General features: G+C 39.4%; 2 protein-coding genes across 2 annotated transcripts in view; one reads left to right on the forward strand and one right to left on the reverse strand.

The window, feature by feature from the left end:
* The window catches only part of LOC134157804 (von Willebrand factor D and EGF domain-containing protein-like), a 199,922-nt gene extending 177,372 nt beyond the window's left edge, over nucleotides 1-22,550 (forward strand). The window contains 6 exon segments of the mRNA XM_062607159.1: nucleotides 11,908-11,980; nucleotides 11,982-11,995; nucleotides 13,140-13,235; nucleotides 21,599-21,657; nucleotides 21,660-21,698; nucleotides 22,527-22,550. Coding sequence (XP_062463143.1) covers nucleotides 11,908-11,980; nucleotides 11,982-11,995; nucleotides 13,140-13,235; nucleotides 21,599-21,657; nucleotides 21,660-21,698; nucleotides 22,527-22,550 — 305 coding nt within the window.
* LOC134156948 (ragulator complex protein LAMTOR2-like) lies at nucleotides 17,396-17,905 on the reverse strand. Its single transcript, XM_062605400.1, is given in 2 exon segments — nucleotides 17,396-17,707; nucleotides 17,710-17,905. Coding segments are annotated over 2 exon segments (366 nt in total). The 5' UTR covers nucleotides 17,903-17,905; the 3' UTR covers nucleotides 17,396-17,534.
* Nucleotides 22,551-23,044: the final 494 nt, after the last annotated feature.

Here is a 23,044-nt window from a genome sequence, read left to right on the forward strand (position 1 = left end):
AGAGGTAAACCTGTGGCCCAAATCATAGCTTGGTGGTGTCTAAGCTGTTGCTGCCATGTTAACCCACACTGTGAAACGTACAGCTAGCTTAGCCAAAATTCTTAGCCATTTCTCAGAATGTGACAATTCTGAGAAAAACAATTCCTTATGAGGGATTTTATAATTATTTTAATTATTTTTTGTACTCTGAATATGAATTTGCAGTGTCCTTAAGTCCTTTAACACTTCTAGTACAGTTTCTAAAACCTCTTGACAGCAATTCAGCTTTACTATGTACTTATTCTGAGTCTCTAATCTTAGAAATTTCAGGTGGATTTATTACCTGCCTAATAAAATCTATCTAGATAGAGTGAGTAAACTTAAGATTAAGAAAGACAAGTCTGAGGAAGGTTCTCAGCCATGTGTTACATGCAGAGCACTCACATTCTTGATCCTTAGCTTAGGAAAACATTTGTGGGTCTGGGAAATTTCCCATAAACCATAAAAACTGAGAAGTAGTCCTTTCAGAAACAGTAATCTGAACAAAAATATTACCTTTCTTAAGGTGCGGTGAATGCTTGGGATTGACAGTCTTCTATTTTATCTTTGTTTATACAGCAGGACACAGTTTTTTCACACATCTCTGATACCTATTCATAATGATGGGAATTGCCTCTGTAAGCCCTTAGATTTCAGCTTTAACATGCTCTAACACAAAGTTAGAGCAAGGGGATATTCTCTGCCATGCACAACCCTGATTACCACAGGGGTGCTTGTTTTCATGCTCATGATACCATAACACATTTCTGGATGACCCCTTTGATGGACCTGCATGAAATCAGGGAAGCCACAAACACTTGGATGCCCATGCTGGAGATAAGCTGCATATTTGTCACGATACCAACTTTATGAAGATATTTTAGGTAGGAACAGTGTTCAGAGGCAAGACAAAAATAAGTCAAATGAGGTGTTTGGTCACTTACTCCTTGGATATTTTGTCATTGTTTCCACTTCTTTTACACATATCTTTTCCCTTCTTGAAATCTCACCTTCATGGACAGAGAAGCAAAAGCATCTGTTTCTTTTTGTCAGCTTCAGATTCTCAATTGAAGGACATAACTGAAACTAAAAGCCATGGCAGCCAATCAAGACAGGTTGTTTCTAAACTGAACCCAAATACACTACTGATTTATGTTAAATATATAGCAATATGCCTCAGGACATTCATTTCCATCCCTGTACAATTTGGCATTTTTAATACTGTAGAGCCAAACCAATGTAGGACAGAGTGGCAGCACCACATCTTTGCCACTGGGGCTTACACTTCTTTGCTTCCTTAGGGTACAGAGAAAGGCATTCAGCCTGAAAGTCTGTCTTTGTTTTGTATATAAGTAAACATCGTCTCAAAAAAAAATGTGTAAATCAACAAGGTATGATTGGCTGCCAGAAGAAATACAAGACTTTGCCTGGTGTATTTACTGATAAATAACTGACTGGTGATAATGCCAACCAGACATCCACACCCAGGATGAGCGGGTGTCAGAGCTGACAGTGAAATGTATGGTTATGCCTCAGCAATTGTACAACCTTGTATCCTCACTTGCTATGCATTGTTTTCAGTATAATCAGTCTTGTTGAGTGGAAAAAGGCAGGTGCTGGTAGTACCTCAAAAAAAAATCTATTTCTGGATCAACTTTGCATCAAACAAACATACTTGGAGTTAATACTAAAGAAAAGCTATTTGCATGTGGTTTTAAATTCCCTTTTGAAAATAATGCACAGCTGTAACAATCGTGGGATATCACTCCTGTTCATAAGGCTTTAAAGCAGTGTTCACGCTGATTCCTACTATAATCTTACAAAAATTATAAAAAGAGAAAATAGATTAGGTTTCATTTATATATTACACGTATTTACACTGCTTTACAAATATCTCTTACAAATGGAAAGCTAATAAAAGCTGGCTTTTTTTATGAAGCGTTAGAGCAAAGAGAAGCAGAGAAAAGAAGCGATTCATGGGTCCACTTTGAAACATGTTTATCCCCTCTTTGCGGCTATCTGCTTCTAGTGAGTTTATCGCTGAACAAAAAGGCAAGCCACAGCTCCCTCTGGAGCTCATCAGCAAGCAAAGGTCACAGGAGAACAGGCTGAACATCCTTCTCCTCCCTTCTCCAGAATACCAAGCAGACTTCCAGACTGACCTCAGTGCCTCTTCCGTCAGCATACCTTCTTGTCGCTCGTTTCATAGCCAGCTAGCAGTTTACATATGTTTTAAAACAGAGACCATCTTCTTGCATGCACCTATTTTATTGCATCAGGCTGAATCCTGCCGACTCTGTGTCACATAAATCACCACACTGACACTGGGACTTTGCAAACTGGATCTCAAAGTTAGTAGATAACTATTTCTCCATTTCAGTAATTCCTGCAGGCAGGATTTACAGCCAACACACACTGCACAATATAACTCACGCTTATTCTTCCAGCTCCACTTGCTCTTCCCTTCCCTTTTCTTTTTCCTTCCCAGTACCGTGAGGACTTTATTTGCATGAGAGCTAGGAGCAAACTAATTGGAAATGTGAACACTGGGTTTCAAAGGCAGCTTTTTGCTAAGCAATGTCATATTGTGAAAGTCACTGATTTTCCATATTCCAGCCTTCCCATGTAATGTTTCTGTAGATCACTGCCTTACCAGCTGCATAAGCAGGAAGTTTTACTCCTCAACAAATCACGCTTCTACCAAGTTGTCATCTTGACAACAGGTGACTGATATATTCTCTGGAATATCTTTACTGAGTAGACAGATTAACTTAGGCTATCCAAAATAAGCCAGGTTGCAAACCAGAGGTCCAGCATACCCTCCCACACAACTGAGCAGGGAACAATCCATCTAAATGGATGGAAAAATCATTTGTGGTAGACCTTCTTTGCATAGGTCAAGGATGTGTTTAAAGGCAACAGCTATTTGTCCAAGAATTCTGGATGGCAGATATCCTTAGATAGTGGGTGTTCAGCAGAATAAACAGCTGCTCACTTCAGAGCGACTTGTAACTTACTGCAGAAAGCATTAGTTTTGCAACAGAAATAGAAAGATTGTCAGGCTGAATAGCTGGTGAACAGTCTGGAGACACAGGGAAAGCAAACAATGGTCCATCCCATGTAACACAACAGGTTCATGTTAGATGTCCTCTTCCTTCCTTGGGCAGGAAATACAACAGAAGATGAAGGGGAAATAAATCAGGGCTACTGCTGTCTTTCCCATACAGCTGAACACGTGATCCATGCATTTTGCCTGGGGGGAACTGGGAGAGCTGACATCCCATAGAAAGGGAAAGAGACAAACATTAAAACAGCGACCCAAGTTACAACCTGGTTTGTGATCTGCTTTCAGAGCAGTGCTCATTTACTTACTAAAAGGAAGGATTTGTGACAAAACCACTAGTTGGCCTTTCTTAAAAGCTACGTTTTTTTCATATATATGCAGTTCATGCATTTATTTTAATAAAGTTTTGAGCACATGCAGTTGTCTAAATTTATTTTGCAGGAAGAGAACAAGAATACATCTGGGTAAGAACTGAATATATATCCTAAATAAGCCCAAAAGCCTTATTAAATTTTTATTCATTCCCTAAGCAAAACACTCACAGACTACAGCATGAATTTTACTGTAGTTGAAAATCTATGTTTTGAACCACTATTTCTTTACATGTATCTTAAAGGCACTGAAGAACTGTTAGCTTTGTTAAGATCTGATGCTATATGTAAACACAAAGTCAAAGCGCAGGGATTTTAATTAATGTATTTCTCTTTGTGGTGGGCTTCTGTGCGAAGGTGAGTGCTTTTTCAACTAATTGATTTAAGAAACAGTATTTTGGGGGGGGGTCTATTTTTAATTAAAATGTTTAATCCATCTCTTAAAGGGTGCACCTCTTAAAAGGGGCATAGCACCTCCTACTCAAAAGCCCAGAGGACAGACTGTTCTTGTGATTAACATTGCTTACCCACAAAAAGAGAGACAATCCTCTCCAGCATGATTCCCAAGTAAGCCTTAGCTTACCTTCTAACACAGATAATAACAGGATCATTAACAGATTAGTGCAGTGCCAGTGCAGACAACAGTCCTCTTCCGAACACCCTGACTGGACTCCCACTCTGGCTGGGTTATTAGCCAGACCACAGTGGCCTGTGGCTGGTCTCCTTTGTTTGAGACTATATATGCCTCCCATATCACTGCAGTTCTCTTTGGTTACTCTTCCTGAATCTCCCTTTTCTTTAGTATAGATGAAAATAAACCAAATTGCATCAAGCACAGGCAACGTCATAGCCTACGCAGCACAATGAAAATGTACCTAAATGGCAGGTAACACTAGAAGCACAGAAACTGCAAAACCAATCAACAGAGAAAAACATGAGAATGCTCTTTCACTTCTTATTCAGGCATGACAAGAAATCAGCTCAACAGAACAATTTATACACGTGCTGCAATGGTTCACTGACCTAATAAAATACAAAGCATTCTTCAATGAAGAGAAAATGTTACCAAACCCAGGACCCTAACAAGACAAGAATATAAGCTGTGTTGGGAGTATACTTTGCAATTCCCCACATTAATTATATGCTAGGAGTTGCAAAGATGAGAATAAAGTACAGCTGTAGTCCCTTTCAAATTAACAGTTGCAATCAGAGCAAAACCAATCAGTAAAGAAGAAAAAGGTTTTGCTAATAATATCTTGATATTATTGTCAGATAAAATCTGACAATTCCTGGAAGAATATATATATATGTGTGTATATATATATATATACACACATGCTTATTTTGTTTATAGTGGCTTTCATTCTGAAAGATGCTGAAATATTCTGCAGCTACCCAAACTTCATACTATTGTTTCTCTTAAAAAGAGTTTCACTTGACAAGACATAATGGGCAAAATTAACATCAGGAGACCTATAGGGAGAAACATTTCAGCCCAAGGAGAGCGGAGAATCCCCTGTCTGCACTGGAGTGACAATCCCTCACTGGCTTCCACAGCTTTCTGAGGCTGAAGAGTCTCGCATACCACACACCATCAGGCAATCTTTTTGAGGTACAGTTGGAGAGATCAAGGTCCTCTTTAACTGGTAGAAAATGTTATCATCTGATGAGAATGACATGACAGCAAACAGGAATGCAGTACATTACACATCGACACTCAAGAGTTTAGTCTAACATCTCAGTATTTTTGCCATACAGTATTAGTTTTCCCATTTTTCCTGAACTAATACCTGAATTAGATTTATTTCCTGCTTTAATATCTCTAAAATGCCCCATAGGTATATGACAGTACACATCAGAATAAAGACTAGACAGAATTAGACAAAGCACTGACATTGCACTGTTGTCTATATGGTGTACAATTTTTCAGACCATTTTTTCTTCTGGAATGTGTGCTAGGTCATGCAAACTAACCCATATTGCTAGAGCCATGTGGTAAAGGGAATATATTATAAATGCAAACTGTCACCACACCCATCACAATTGCATTTACAGCTCCCTCTGTGTCTTGTAGTAATTGGTTCTCCTGCAATGCACCCCTCAGCGGTTTCTACCAGATTATTTTTACTACTTAGAAAGGTAATTTATTAAAGAAGTGCTTTGCATCTCTGACAGAGACACATGAAGTGAGAAATAGGGATGAGAAAGCCTCAAAATTATTGGTAGGTTGCTATGGATAAGGATCCAAATTTTAGAAGAACCTTGCACAAAAATTGCAAACAGTTTTATTACATGTATTACAAGTATTTTCTCAAAATTTAATCTGTGGCTATAATTACATGGATCACACGTTCGATGTTACTCTTACAGAGTTTAGCAAGAAAGTTATTTCTTTATTTACAAATCCAAATCAACATAGATGAGGAATTATAGAGAAAATCAAGCTCTGGAAAAATATACATGCATAAAATGCAACAAGGGCAGAACTATTTCCTTCCTGCCCTTGGAAGCATAAAAAAGGGGACTAGAAATTGCTGGTGTCCCAAATCCATAACATGTTTTTCAGAGCTGTGTGCATCTGAGACCTTCACAGCAGCAGATATATTGGTACATCCATCTCGCTAATGATCTGTTGAGCATCAGTTATACCCTCTAAAGGAGAGAATGACATTTTTTATGTTGACTAGTTTCTTCTAGCATCAGGGCAGTAGAATCCAAACAATGGTGACCTTTGTTAGAAACACCCCTTTTGGCCAGAACACACCCACTTTGTGATTAATTTTTTTCTAAGAATTAAAGATCATTCAGCAAGATGAAATCTTTATTTGGAGCCTAGAAGCATCCAACCAATTGTTTCTTTACTGCAGTCAGGATAATGTTTCATTCAAGCTGTGCTGCTGGGATGCATAATGCATCCAGAGAGATGGGGAACCTTCTTTCCAGTCAATCAATTGAATTGTGCTATTTTGTGAAGCTGCTTATCTGACCTTCCAGTTCTTGTCCTGTGAAAAAGATTAGCAACATCCCGACATTTTAAGGCTGTGGTCTCATGATTGTGTCATTCCTGGCACAGAGCTACCCAGTTTTTGTGTTTCATCAGTAGGTGATATATATGACTTATAAACATTCAAAAACAACTAGAAGGGTCAGTTTTAACACAAAACCCACTGCTTTCACATCTATTGGTTTCATTTTTGTTCTCAGCTTGAGTTCTGTCATCTGTAATTTCCTGACAAGACCAGTCGGTGTTATTTTTAAATCTGTCCCATGCTCTGTGTCCTTACAGTATCATATCTCCCCAGCTGCAGCTTTTTGTTTTTGAGAATGTCATAGCAAATCAAGATAACCACTAAGCAGAAAGGAGAAAACAAACACTAAAACAACATGAACACATAAAAAAAGCCCAAACTGCAACTGACCAAGTTCCTGTTCCTCTAAAGACCAATAGCGAGAGCAAGTTGAAATAGGCACTAGACCCACAAAGAAGTCAGTCCAAAACCAACAGCAGCCAAAAATAAAAGCAGTGCCTGTGAATCACGTGTAACTGACAGCATAGGGATGTTGAGTTAAAGGATGCATTGAAGCATATATCGACAGTAGGTGTTCTGGCCACATTCCTGTGTTCTTTGTCAGTAAGCTGTTACCTTTTGCACTACCTTAGCTGGCCCACACAGATGTTACTGCTTGAGGCTATTTTCTCTCTTCCATCCAAAGGCAGAAGGCATCCAGAAGTAAGTCAATTTTCTCAAGCTTCTACAGAACAGATAAAAAAAAAAAAAAGTCTTGAAAACTACATCTTCATCTTCTAATCAGTAGTGCAGCGTGATGCTCTGTCTCCTCATCAGCAGCATGGCTCAGGGTACGTGATGACAGGTAATTTTTGATTCAGAAAAAGGCAGACCTGTGTAGTCTGGTGAGGAAAGGACATGAATGTTCAGCTCCATATTCCTGAAACACTGCAAAGGATCCCTTTCTGCCAGGATTATAGGACCCAGATTTAATATTCTCTCTGTTTTGAATTTATGAGGGTGGATGTAGACTGCCTCATTTCACGAAAATTGCAAGTTTTTCACTACTTATTATTATCTACTTCAAGTGAGAAAAGGTGTTATGGGGTACTTGCATCAAAAAGTGACTTATGTTCAACTTGAAAAGTTTTTGTTGGCTAATTCACAGAAGCAGTGGGAGACTGAAAGAACTGTCTGGCTTCTTTTATCACTGTAAACTGATCAGCAGATACTGCTGGCTAATACTGCCGCTGTTTGTTAGAACAAGAGATTACTCTCAGCTCCTCAGTTTGTGCAGTACAGAAAAGCATGCCCAGTGCCTAACTTTGTTCCCTTTTAGCTTTGTATAGCAGGGATATTTTGCCTAATACTGTGCATTTTTTAGGGGAACTGTTACTGTAAATCGATGGTAAAGGCAGGCAAAGAAAGATACCGGAACTGTAGGTGTCCATCTCCGGACATGGTCCTCCTACACCGGGAGGGCCTACTTGGCTTTACATACCACATTTAAGGTGTTGATTGATTCGTGGGTTTTTTTGTTTGTTGTTTTTTTTTTTCCTTAGAATTTTGGTAATCTCTGGAAATATTTATTTTGCAGGAAAAGTCTTCCTTCCAAAGCAAGAATTCTGAGTACCTTACAGATGTTAAGGCTGAAAAGTTGAACTAGAGAGCTCCATAGAAGTTGATAAAAAGAGTTGCAAGAAGCACTTCACTGGGCTAAGTCAGCCTAGAGAAGACAAGCTATGAAAAGGGTCACAGGAAATTCTAAGCGATTGTAAGGTCAAACTGCATTAATGCCATCAAAGAGAAATAGCTGCTTCATAAAATAGAAAACTTAGCAACTTGTGAATGCCTTTCAGTGCACAGAAGAATTGTGTACGTTTTGCATGATGTTCCATGCAACACCTGTGTTTTATCTTAACACCTGCAGCTACTTGCTACCTTATCAAAATCACTCCTCATCTGAAATACAAAGCATAATCATGCTTTTTCTTTAACCTGCTTTATCACCTTCAACATAGGCTCACCTTATTTAACTTACGAATTTTGGAAAGCGTAAGATCATGGAAGTCCTTTCTAGTCTTAAGGGGTGGCCTTAAAGAATTGTGGCACACTACAGAATTGAGTAACTCTATTGTATATGAAATTCTATTCATCAGTTCTTACTGACAAGCATAGAAATGTCACCACTGACATTAAGGGGAATGGGATTAAGGGTTTAGTGATATTGACTGCTAGAAAGCTTGCATCCAAGATGTGTTGATAGTACCGGACTCTCTCCATGCCCAGTGGTACACCCTACCAAACTACAACAAAGAGATGACAGAAATGTGTCTATATCCCTATATTAGGTCTAGTCCCCAAGACAGGTGGAAAACCCAGCAGACCACTGTTGTCTTTGGGTCAAAATGCGAGGCCTATTTTAAGAGGAGGGGGAAAAAACAAATGTGAGTCTTTTCAAAGTCATGCCAGTGCCTGGGAGGATTACAATAATTCCATTTGCTCTCCTTGTGTCGGATAATTTATTTAGTTTTCCTGTGAGACCCAGTAACATTTTTGTTTGCTATTTTGAAATTGGAGCTCCTCCACAGAGGCCAAGGAGTGGGACTAGAAAGGATCCAAACTAGTTATCATTAACAAACGCTGAAGTGTGTCTGATGGGTATTGAGATGGAATTGTATTTAAGAAAGTTAAAGAAAGGGAGAAGAAGATGGAGATATCAGAGAGAAAAAGAGGAGAGATAACACTGCATTCAGTTACATAAAGGTGCTCTTGAATTCCCTAGCAGGAAGAGAAAGTAACTGCCCTGGAGGGCAGGCAGGCAGAAGTGCTCCCTCCAGTTCAGAACAGGTTTGATACTTCCCTTTGTTCATTCTGAATTGAACTCCTTTGGGTTTATCACCAAAGTGAGAGATGCCATGACCAATAAACAATGTAAAGGAAGTTCATGCTATATTTTCAGTTACTTTTTTGTAGGCAGCTGAACAAAGAGAGAAATAGATCCCAAATTGAAAGTCAGTTTGAACTGATATGTTTTACTCAAACCAAGACTGGACTGCACCTACTGCTTAAAGTTTTGCTGAACTAGAATATAAATTGAGCTGGTACAAGTTCAGTTATACACAAACTGAAAATGAAGTTAATGAAAAAGCAGACTAGTTTGACTCCCTGTAATTGAAGGAAGAGTCGGTTGTTCTACAGTTTAAAATATCCATCAGTACAAAACAAAGAGGAACATCTTAAAATGTAATTGTTTGTACAAGGTTTAAAATTCACAGAAAATATAACGGTTAAAAAAAAAATAAATAAAAAAAGGAGAAACCCCCATTTGAACAAGTGCTACTGTGCTTCTAGTTACTTTTTCTTGGCTTTATATTTTAAGGAGCAGGGAAAGGCATTGTCCAAATTTCATATGATCTCAAAATCAAATCTCTAGATTTTCAACTGATTTGGGGACAGAAGGTTAGCACTGGGGTCATTTGAAATCTATAAACAAATTCTATGTTTTGGGGTCATCTTTTCTAAATTCTGAATATCTGAGGTTAAAACAGGGAATACAACACAAGATTGTAGGTCAGGAGTCCATTACTGGAGACATGAGATCAAAAGGGAGAGAAAAAGGAAGAGGGAAAATAAAGATTAAATTATTTCAGTTACACTGTGATACTTTGAACTCACCTAGGTTTTAACTAGTGGTTGCAGCACTTTTTGATAATTCAGCAAGAACTGTAGATCCCTTTTAGCCTTAGTAAGCAGAGGCCAAGATCACAGCATGGACCAGGAGAGGTGGAGAATGAAGGGAATGAAGGAAAAAGGAGGATGACAGCTTCAGGGCTGCTGAAACTTTCCAAGCAGCCTTTATAAATGGGGATAAGTCTGACCTGCCTGAGGGCAGGTCACTATGTTGAGGGATCCAGGAGGCTTGGCACAGAACAAAATGCAAGTGTAGCAGCCAACCAAGAGAAGCAACAGTGCTAAAAGCTGCCTGTTCAGCATCTACATTGAAGGAGTAACCGAAGACACAAAGCTCCACAAAAGCAGTATTTCAGTACATCAGAGGAATAATTAGAGAATCTATATCAACCTATGTAAAAATGCCTGATCATACGTAAGAGAGAAACAGGCTATTCTCCCACCAAACACAGCTGCTGTATTTTTGCATGCTATTTTTTGATCATTCCTGTTTTGAGACTCCCTACAGGATTCCACCTTCTACAGTAAAGGTCGGGGCGCGGGGGGGGGGGGTGGAGGCTGCGGTAGTTTCAGTCCTGTAGGTAGTGATGACTTGAAAACCAGAGTTACTGTAGCATTAGATCTGCTGTTAACTGCTGATGTTAACTGCTAAAAGACATCACAACCTTCAGGCTCGTGAATGCACTGTAATGCTACATTTTAGCTGTCAGCCCTCCCGGTGCCTGCAGAAACAAGCAGCCTGCTGCCTGCTGAGGAAGAGCTGGTTTTTATGCAGCCACCCAGCTCCGCAAGCAAGTAGGACTCATGCCAATTACCGGTATTGGTAATGAGTCACTAGAAAATCCCATTGTGCCTATAAAGCTTTAAACATGGAGGAACCCATTCTTGTCTTCCACCCACATTATCAGATGCTTGCTTTGTTATCAAATGGTTTTTTCCATGTAAAAGGCAAATAATTTCCATTCCCATCATACTAGCACTGCCATGTTTCTAAACTACACTGTTTCTGATGGGTCCTCCTACACTTAGGCAGGGGGAAACAGGAGATGAGGAATTTGTGTATCTGTCTGTGGCATCTACCTCTATCCAATCAGGCTGGGACTGCAGATGTTTGACTTGCCATAACAGTGGGAATTTACTGTTGGTTGTTGTAAAGCAACTACATTGATAAATACAGGCCTTATTCTGAGACACAAAAATTAGCAATTAGATTTCTAGTGAAATTTAACAAAAAAAAAATAAATACAAAGGTAAGTACTCTAACAAATAATGGTGCAAAAAGTTGATGGAGGAATAGATCTGTTCAGTCTTAATGATTGGTTGAATACAAAAACATTCCCAGAATTCTGTGAAACCAATCTATCCTCTTAAAGTCTTTTCTTATCCAAATGAACATCTGAGAACACATTTCCAGTCAGGAAGCAAATGCTCTAACAAGTATTTGATCTGTCCACAGCTACCACGGAAAATTTTTTACTTGCTTTTCTTAGAATCATTGTAATTAATGATAATCTGTTTTTTCTGGTGAGGCACCTCTTACTGGAGCTTCCCCGGAAGAGCTTCCACACAAGGTGCAGCATTTTCCAGAAGGATTTATGGGAAATATCAAGCCTCTGCCTCAGATTCTTAAATCCAAATTACTTTTCCATGTTTTAGTTACAAGCAATTCAACCTTCTGAAGGGAAGCAAGCAAGTTTCTAGTAAAGTCTTCCCTCATTTCCCAGTTACCATACCCTTTGGTATGTATCTGCAGGTGTCTGTGATCCCATGTGCATGAACGGGGGGAAATGTGTACGCCCAAATGTCTGCGACTGCCCATCTGGTTGGGCACTGTAATAAATGTAAGCACCTCTACTGCCCACAAAACAGATTATTATTACTTAGGCCAGTCAACAAAAATTGTAATATTCTTTTAATATTAAAAAACAATGTAGTAAATAGAATCTGTTTTGCTACTTCAGCAGTTTGAAGAAAAAATTTTTAAGTACAGGTAATATAAAATGCTATAATCATTTTATGTTTGCAAAGTTAAAAAAAAGCTGTGTAGGGGAAGCCTGGTTCTGCTTCATGCAGCTGTCTGTTATACATCTTGTTACAGAAATTCATTTTTACAGTATTAAACTTGAAGCATTGATTTTATGTTTGCTTCACATATTTTGTTATATTTTACTGAGAACCGCCATGTATTTCAAAATACAGAACTATTTAAAGCCTGCTATAAAGCTTTCCAAACTGATGTACTCTCAAGGTCACCAGATACATTTTGGTGCATAATTTGGAGAATTATGTGTTCTTACTCTGTAACTCTACCAGATCTGACTACAGTTACATAAAAATGTAATTAAAAAAACTCTCTCGCCCTAAAATATTTCCAAGGAATATTTTTCCTTACATGGTTATTTATTACCATAATGTTGACAGATAAACTGAATAAATTTATAATCAAGGTGACATACTGTATGTAAACCGGATTAAAATATTTGCTTTTTACCCTTTGGGTCTTGATCGTAAATATTATTTCAGAACCAGTGTTTTGAAATTTAAATATTAATCATTTCTTCAAAAATGCTGAAGGAAAGAGGTGTCTCTCACACATATACACCAAAACATGCATTAGCTCCTTCAGCATAGCTGAAGAAATAATATATGCATTAAACATATCAAACTTTAGTATGAGAATCTATTTATTTATGACATGGAACACACAGTTTGCATATAACATATGAATATATTATATGGGAAGTATTCTTAGTTGATGGTGAGCTGAGCATTAGAAATAGCAAAACTCCCAGTAGGTAGTCATCAAAGATAAATTTCAAATATCAAAGAATCCTGAACCGTGATTATCTGATGGAGTGAAAGCATACACTTCTAAAGAAGTTAGCCATACGGAATAAAACCTAGCAGGTCACCTTTCAGACAGAATCTTGAACATCTGGATATCTCAGGTACATCTTCTCTCTTGTTTCATGTCAATCTGTTCAGCTGTTTGCCTGCAGAAGTGTCTGAACGTTGGAGAATGTATAGGTCCAAACATCTGTGAGTGCTCTGGAGGATGGGTAGGAATGCTGTGCCAAACCCGCAACTGCTGTTTCAATTACTACAGTTTTGTAACCACACATGTTGTGCTCTAGATCTTTATACAGTAAATTTTCTACTATGTGTATATTGTGTTAGGTTCGTGGTTGGACTCAATGATCATAGAATTATAGAATGGTCTAGGTTCGAAGGGACCTTAAAGCTCATTCAGTTCCAGCCCCCATGGGCAGGCACACCTTCCACTAGACCATGTTGCTCAAAGTCCCATCCAACCTGGCCTTGAACACTGCCAGAGATGAGGCATCCGCAGCTTCTCTGGGTAACATCCTTACACAGAAGTTATACGAATTTTGGTTTTCACTTATACAGGCATGAAAATAAGTTAGATCTTCAAGGTCTTTTCCAACCTAAATGGTTCTATAATTTTATTATGTGAAAGTCCACTGTAACATGATTAGCACCTAAATTCTGCCTACTATGTCAGAACTGTCTTATGCTGCCAATAAAACTATTACTTTCAAAGATATTTCTGTATTCAACATCAGTATGAGACAGAGACCTGACTCATCTTTTCCTTACGTGGATGCTGAGCTCAAACTGTCAGACAAAATTTGTTGTCTTTAAATAAAATAATTTTAAATATAAGGTAAAAAAGAGGGGTCGAGGACAGGAGAAAATGGAGTAGCCCTTTCTGTGTCATTAAACATAGAAAGAAATTCTATGTATCTTATAACATAGGAGCCTGATGTTGTAATCACTACCTGCTTAGACTGACCACCAAGATGTCTGGAAGTACCTGCATGCAGAGGCGATGGAAGACCTGGAAGAGGAAGAGACCCATTGCTGCCTGTTACATACAGGGTCGCTTCAGTTTGTATATGTTATTAGCTTTACAGCAAAAGGGCATGAGGAAAATATCAAGGCATTATCTCCCTTCAAGGGCAATATTTCTTTCCTCTCACACTCGCAGAGCATAATTACTTATGGAGATCTTTTGTCAGTTAAATCCCAGTGGCTGTGTAATTGTTTCTTTGAGCCAGCTGTCTTCTAGTTCAAACATGGCAGTGTTTAAAGTTATTTATTAGTTGATGACATATTCCTGACTCAGTTTATTAAATAAATAAACAAATCGTGCCTGTTCCTGTAAAAGGCAAGGGTTACTATCATTAACAATTTCTGCTATCCTATGCAGGCACACAAGACTAGGCAATTTTATATATATCTAACATTTGAAACTTTGCTTCAAATCTGTTCACTTACTTACTCTATTTTTGCTATTTCTTCCCATGTTTTCACTGTAATGGGAAGTTAAATCAGCTTTTTTGTACAAAAGCACTGGCTGAAATTCCTAGGTCCCACAGCAAACCCAGATAATCACCAACTGGTTGGAATTACTGGTTTTTTTCAGCTGAAAAGAGAGAGGACTATTGTCACAGAGCAGATGGCGAGGTCTTATGATATTGCTCCAGGGTATTCCAGTGAGGCAGGGGGGGAGCAGGGGAACAAGAAACATCTTCATCGTCACAGATGTTAGGTATAAAGTTTTGCATAGAAGTGTAATCCCTGAAAGCAAGTCTGGTTTTGTGTTTTGATGGGAGGTTATTCACCAAAATCCAGAACTTAGTGGAAAAAAAAAAAGTGTTTGTCTGTCTAAACACAAAGAGCCTTCTGAGTGCCTCCCTTGCTCAAACAAGTACTTACCTTCGCCTCAGCTCTGGCCCAGAGGAGCAGGCTGCTAGCAGCACAAAGGAGACTATAAACAACCTCTGGTTACATCTTTTTGTTGCTTTCACATTACTTTGCCCTCTTTCCCATCTCCCAGCAGCACACAAACAGTGGGCCATATCCGTACACTCTGCCAGAAAAAGTATGTTTCTGGCAAGCAGACATTTGTTTCGTGATAAATTTCTGTGCAAAATTGCCTTATCAAATTTAAGCTCCTGAGCTTTTCCTGTGCTCAACACCCTCTTCTTGCTTGGATGTGTATGCCCAAATTCTGTGCATCGCTATTGTATCAACAAGGCTGAATATGGCCTTGATTTGCACCACTTTAACTACAGACTTCAGCTATTAAACTCAACAACGGTGAAACAATCACATTATAAGAAACATACTATTCATTATCTACAAATATTGATATTCGATATTAATTTATCCTATTACATATTATATTAAAATTTTACATATGTACTATATATGAATGTGTTTATTTATATTTTCTATTAATTTATATATATTTTGCAATATTAATCTAAACATTTTTTATTTCACAATGCAAAAATTCCATCTCACTTCACAATGAACAATCCAGATGATAACTTTTCTCAGCAATCACCTTCTGGACCTTCTCCACTGTCCAGAGGCAATTAGGGCTGGATTGTTTCTCTGGCGCTTTTTCAAGGGTAGGAGGAGGTTTGCTAACCCAGTTTCATTCTTTGTTTTCAGCCTGTGAATCCATGCAGCTGCCTTTATTGGCATGGCAGCAATGGAAATGCAGATACAGGTTTTATCTACCTGTTCCACCTCATTTTTTCCTCATTAACTTCCTAACACACATCCAGCGGGTGACTAAAGCAAAGGATCTAAGAGATGTCCACTACCATTTTCTGGATATTCCTCAGATGCAAAAAATTGTTTCAGTCCTCTGTACTGAGGCAGCTAGCCAGAGTAGCCAATTAAGCCAATAAAAGAGAAAATGGAAAATACTGAAAATTTCTCTTGAATAGCTACTTTTGATTTATCTTTAATAAGAAGCCACGGATCACCTTCATCAGTGCAGTTTCTAACTCACAAAGGCCTAACCCTACATGGACAGTTCAAGCTGTTTGGAGGGAGCAGCAGATATAGCTGCCACAATTAAAATCTTTTCTAGATCTTCTCTCGTTGGTCTTCTATAAGACCAGAAAAAGCAGAGCAAGACATTCTCTACTTTTAGGTCCCAAACAATTAATTTAAATACTTAAAAGTGCAAATACCAACGCGTCAGATTTTTCTGCCAACTTTCACCAGGAACAAGGGCATCAATCTCTATTACAAGTGAAAGTTCAAAATGCTTCAATCTTTCAGCAGATACCACCACTGACAGTAACTTAAAACAGATTTTCAGTTTTGCTGCAATGAAGATTGGCAATGTCTAATGTTGAATAATTTGAAAATGTCATAGAATCATAGAATAGTTAGGGTTGGAAAGGACCTTAAGACCATCTAGTTCCACCCCCCTGCCATGGGCAGGGACACCTCACACTAAATCATATCACCCAAGGCTCTGTCCAACCTGGTCTTGAACACCGCCAGGGATGGAGCATTCACAGCTTCCCTGGGCAACTCATTCCAGTGCCTCACCACTCTTGCAGTAAAGAACTTCTTCCTTATATCCAATCTAAACTTCCCCTGTTTAAGTTTTAACCCATTACCCCTTGTCCTATCACTACAGTCCGTCATGAAGAGTCCCTCCACAGCATCCCTTTAGGCCCCCTTCAGATACTGGAAGGCTGCTATGAGGTCTCCACGCAGTCTTCTCTTCTCCAGGATGAACAGCCCCAACTTCCTCAGCCTGTCTCCATAAGGAGGTGCTCCAGTCCCCTGATCATCCTCGTGGCCCTCCTCTGGACTTGTTCCAACAGTTCCATGTCCTTTTAATGTTGAGGACCCCAGAACTGCACACAATACTCCAGGTGAAGTATCACAAGAGCAGAGTAGAGTGGCAGGATCACCTCCTTGGACCTGCTGGTCATGCTCCTTTTGATGCAGCCCAGGATATGGTTGGCTTTCTGGGCTGTGAGCACACACTGAAGGCAGCTCATGTTCAGTTTCTCATTGACCAACGCTCCCAAGTCCTTCTCTGCAGGGCTGCTCTGAATTTCCTCTCTGTCCAACCTGTAGCTGTGCTAGGATTGCTCTGACCCAGGTGTAGGACCTTTCACTTGTCATGGTTAAACTTCATGAGGTTGGCATCAGACCACCTCACAAGTGTGTCAAGGTCCCTCTGGATGTCATTCCTTCTCTCCAGCATACCAACCAAACCACACAGCTTGGTTTCATTGGCAAACTTGCTGAGGGCACACTCAATCCCGCTGTCCATGTCACTGACAAAGATGTTGAACAAGACCAATCCCAACACCGGTCCCTGAGGGACACCACTCGTTACTGGTCTCCAGCCAGACACTAAACCATTGAAAAAATAAAAAAAAAAAAAAATTGCATCAAAGACGTTTTTATTCCTCCCATTGATATTTTGCTCCCCACACCTTATTTGTAAAGATACCCCAAGGTCTGGGATTGATGATGGTTTTGAAGGCACCAGCCTTCAAGTGGTGGCACCTCCGAGCTCTGCTCCTGCAGTCAGGATGTGGCCACTTGCTTGAGTGTCTCCTCCAGGTACTGGACCAGCGCCTGCATCTTGACCTTCAGCATCCCAAATCCAACTGCCTCCTTCGTATACATGCAGAGCAGCAGGTTTGCCACCCACATGATGGCCACTCGCCCCTCCATGCAGTCCATGAGGATGAACTCGAATTGAATGCCTGGTGCCCATTCTTGTCATAGGCCATCCAGACGTTGCTGACGATAGCCACGGTGACCCTGGCATCAGTGTCCCCATAGCCCGAGCAGGCAAGCAGGGACCCCTCGTTGTTCAGGAGGAGCGTACTCTGGATACCACTGGTGTTGGCCTGGCTCATCACCTGCATCAGGGCCCTGGGGCGGAGCATGGCCACAGCTCCAGGAAAAAAGGGCATCAATCTCTCAGACTGATCAATCATCAATGTCTCAGAGAGTAAGATCAGACTGTGTTGTCAGAAGAAGTCACCACATGTTAAGGATCTTCTATCTAACTTGGAAGAGGTCTGCTATGTTTTGGAGATGCAATCATTCCATATTAGATATCCAGTCTAAACCTCCATGCCTGTGGCTTCCCCTTGTCTCCTGCAGTTCTAACTCACATTGCTCTTTTTCCTGAGCTAGGAAAGAAACATTAGACCAAAGGAGTGAAGACCTGAGAGTATAGTCTGATTATCCTGACAGATATAGCCAAAACATAACCCAGTAAAGTCAGAAGGCTTCTAGCCAGGCATGTAAGTCTGTTGTTTAAGGCCCTGAATGCAGGATCAAGGTATAATTCTAATAATTAATTATTAAGTATAAAAAGGTTATATTTGTGAAGGATCTTCATCATTAAAATTCATGCTGCTATCTTCTGTTCTAACATTTTTGAACCCATACTGGCTCCTCACTGCCCTTCAGAATATCTCTGCTTTATTTGCATGTTATAAGTGTCAAGCTTAAAGCCTTATAATTTCCTCAACATTCTTCCTAGTTCTCTTTCTCTGCCTCGAACAACATCTCAGACATGCTTTCTTCTAGGTTTCCTATGTAACCCTTTCAAACCTTAAAAAGAGAAAAATATTAACAAAGAATGTAGTTTGCATGCAAATTACAGCTCTGTTCTTTTAATACCCAGGGATAAATCTCTTTTTGTAATGGGCATTTATTGATTATAATTTTAACATAAGCTTAGCTTATTAAATTACTTTCTTTGTTGAATCTGTACAGGATGACGCATACATAGCTTCTATCATTTTTAGTGTTTAGACGCTTAGCATCCCTTGTAAATACATTTATGAAATATTCATTTGAACTTCAGTATGTTATTATCCTCTGTGATTTCAATTCCAATTTTCTTCCAAAATGTTTTAAACTTTTCTCCTAACTGAGCTCTTGTTTTTCTGAGCGTCAAAGCAGAAGCAATGGATGGAGATGGAGAGATAGGCAGGTAGCAATGGATAAAAAAGGAGGAAATATTTCCCCCTTTTTTCCTTAGTTCGCATCACCTGATAATCAGACAGAAAAAGCCCTATCCAATGCCTGTTCTTCTGCCCATGCATACCAGATTTTCCCCAGCTGCTATAGGGGTCTCCAGAAGAATCCATCTCTCTTTGCCTTTCCTGTCCTTATTTTATCTGCTACCAAGATGAAAGGAGAATTAACTTCCATTTTTCCCCAGCCCAAGTTCATATCAAATGAATAATATTAATGTCATACACAGCGCTCTGAAATAGCAGTATCATCTTCTAGCTCACTAAAAAATGGAACAAAACTGATGTGGGCACAAGGAGCCCCTTCTGCTGGCAATGCACAATTTCTGTTCCAGTGAATGAAACTCTCAGATTTTTCTAGTTATAAACCTGAGTATAACCTGAGATTTTTCCAGTTATAAACCTGAGTTTGTAAGTTAATGGAGGAGCTGAAGTAGCAAGTAGACAAATGTTGGGCATGCTGTTCTAGCTTGAGCATAATTTCATTCATCCTCTGCCCCATCCAAACCCAGGATTCAAACCTGGGACTCCCAATCACAGAAGAAGGAGAAACTCAGAAGTTTGCAGCTGCCCATTTTGGGTCTTAAGGAGTGCTTTGCAACAGACGCATAATAAGACCAAATTTGCTTTTAAACTGTTGTGTCAACAAAACTGCACTTTCAACTTTTCAAAGTAGCAGAAACATATCAACTAGCTCATCTACTAGGAGGCAAGTTGCTGGTTCCAGGTGACTGAGTCCAACAGCAGATAACAACCTGACACAGCTGGCTTTTTAAAAAGGAGCACCCAGAGGTGCATGTCCAGGTCCATCCGTGTTCTTGTTCTGGACATGATACGGGTCAGTAGTTCTGACACAATATGAACCCTCACTACCTGCCTTTACACAAAAGAGCAGCTGCTTGCCAAGCTGTTTACAGCCTCTCTTTTTCAGATGTGTAGAGTGGCAGTAAGTCTGGTTCTTCACTCCTCTGTCCTGCAGCTGTTAGGTCCGAAGTTCAGTCTACATATTTAGATTTTAATATCCTCTATTCTGCCAAAATCTCAACCTCCTCACTGAGTGTTAGCAGCCATGATAACACATGGTAGAACAAAACCAATACACATTCCAGGTATTGTTAAACAGCTTGTCCTGGCCTTTTAAGGTCCCTATAGCAATTACTATAACTGAGAATCACATTTGGATGGCAAAGGATCCCACGATGTATTTTCTAAAGAAATTTCACTAGCCTGGTCTATCCCTGAGACTTTATATCATAACACAAAGAATTTGCATGAGCTTAAATCTGTGTCAAAAACAGAATCTAAGTCTAACAAAATTCTGGAATTTGCTCCTTCAGCCCCTGAACTTGTTGAAGCTGATTTTCTGGAAAAAAAACAAACCAAAAAAACACCCCCCCACCCCCCCAGAAGAAAACAAAAAACAAAACCCAAAACAACTCACAGAGTTTAAACTCTGTGGAATTTCTGGATGGAACACTTTGCTCCATGATAAAGGAGATGGTATTTGATCATAAGATATACATCTATGTTTTCAGATCTGTCTTAAATGGGACATGGTTTGCTGCCTCCTATATGCCTCTGACACACAAGAAAATATAAAAGCCACTTGTTGATTCACATCTGACCAGTTTTGAAGGCATTTAGTTTGACTGCCTGTAATTAGGATGCAAAGTCTGGCAATATTTATAGGTTTAACTCATGAGATCTAATTAAAATACTTTGACATGTGTGTTCTTCCTGAATCAGTGCCCTATGAATTGGCTGTTCTCTTTCCTCTATGCCAAAACAATGTCATAACAATACAAATAGCTAATGAGGATGAAAAACTGGCTGAAATTTGACTAGTTCAAATTATTATTTTTTTTTTTCTCTCTTAAAAAAAAACCCACTGATTCTTTTAATAACAGAATATCTTCAAGTGGATGTGTCTCAGTAAGTACACTGGTACCCAGGATGGAAGAGGGTTTCTAATTATTTTTCCTTAGGAAATCATTACTGATTCTGTGGGGCCATGAAATGACACATTCTAATGCCCTAGTTTCCAGAGGTGTAAAGTGTGCAGTTCACCAAATTCTCCCTTTTATTTATTTGTAATATTTGGAAGTATATATTTAACATATCATTTCATATCAATTCAAGAACAGACCTTTTAACAGCCGTTATTTTATTTCAATTGAAACAAGAATAAAATTTGGCATAAATCTGACCGAAACCTCAACACCCAGAATGTATCTTCGCTTTCAAAATTAGGCCTTGCCACTGATCCATTTTAGACTGAGCTAAGGTGACTATTTTAGCACAGTCTTCTCTTTCCCCATCACTGCAGAGAAAAGGAAAAATAAAGGCAATTGTAAATATAACAGACACATAGGCATGAAAAAGCCTATGGCAAACCATCTTTAATGCTTCCATTTATTTTTTTTATTTATTGTCCTTTCCTCCATCATATGAAACTACAGAGTCATAATGTATTTTGTCAAATATATCTCCTTTCAAAAGTAAATATATTTTCAAAAGCATCTAAATATTCCCTTTCTAATTATGAGACTTAGAATAAGTGTATCTCTAAACAACTTTATCTTTCATTTGTAGCACTTTGTGAGAAAATATGTCTATTTGGAAGCAGATGCATAAGACCAACTGTCTTATGCATTGCAGAAGTGGCTATACTGGTTCAGCATGTGAAAAGAAGGTAAGGTCCAAAACCACTGATTCTTATGGTAAGAACAAAAATAACCAAATGTAACTGAAATAGTTTGCAAGAAAATGGATTAAAGTCCTATTAACCTTGTGAAAGATATAAATAGGGTTATATAATATCTTAAAAGGAAATTCAATGACTGTTCCATTGCAAATTAACCCTGCATCCAAGTTCTATGCAAAATTTTCCCTTAAGGAACAATTTAATGCTTCAAATATAAAGCCCACAAAAGCTGTGTCTATTCTGGTAGTTAGGGTCATCCTTGATACAGTGCTCCTGTCCAAACCCACTAGTCATCTGCACAGCAAACCCTGGAGAAAAACACCTAGCTGCAGTCCAGCCCAAGCCTGAAGGACATTCTGAATTGCAAGGGCAACCTTCACCTCCTCCCCAGTGAACACCACTCCACTTGCTTTTCACATCCCTGCCTTCCTAACTTTGCCTCTTGTTTGCAATGTGAAATCACATGCCTTGCACCCAGGAGGTCTGCAAGCAGCAATTACTCCTGTTCATTCTTTTTCTACACCAGTTTTAACAACCAACCAACCAACTTCTTGCTGAGCTTGACCTCAAACTCTACATTACATGTCTACTACAGACCTACCCAAAAGTGGCAAAACATTTTCGTGTTTGCCAATTTGCCAATTCTCAGGGTCAGAGAAGGATCCACCTCACTTACCTAAGGAACTCTGATAGATGCTCTTTTCCAAGATGATTTCTCCCACCACTTGTTAGCACTTCCTACTCCATTACTAAATAAGTGCTTCTGCATGCGCTCAGACAGAGCTGATGGGACTAAATTTTCTGTGCCCTTCCTAGGTGAATGACAGCCAAAAGAGGTGACACTTGTCCTGCTCTGTATCTTCTTTCTGTGATAGCTGTTCCCTCATAAGAAACAATGGTTTATTTCTTCCTGGCACTGACCTGAGCAAACTGAAGTCTAGCTCATGCAAATCTTCTTGGGTTTTGTTGTATTTTTTTCCCATGAATGCGAATCATTGAGTTGGGCAAATACTATCCTTACCCTAAAAGTGGATGGAAAGCTTGGAAGGCTGCCTTGCAGAAAGAGACCTGGGGGTGTTGGTCGACAGCCAGCTAAATATGAACCAGCACTGTGCCCAGGTGGCCAAGAAGACCAATGGCATCCTGGCTGGTATTAGCAATAGTGCAGCCAGCAGGACCAGGGCAGTGATCATCCCTCTGTACTCAGCACTGGTGAGGCTGAACCTCGAATACTGCATCCAGTTCAGGCCCCTCACTACAAGAAAGACACTGAGGTGCTGGATCGTGGAAGCTGGTAAAGAGCACAAGTCTTACAAGGAACAGCTGAGAGAACT

This window comes from Pezoporus occidentalis, unplaced genomic scaffold, assembly GCF_034315485.1.
Source record: "Pezoporus occidentalis ecotype Australia unplaced genomic scaffold, CSIRO_AGI_Poc_V1 ctg12, whole genome shotgun sequence".
Lineage (NCBI taxonomy): Eukaryota > Metazoa > Chordata > Aves > Psittaciformes > Psittacidae > Pezoporus > Pezoporus occidentalis.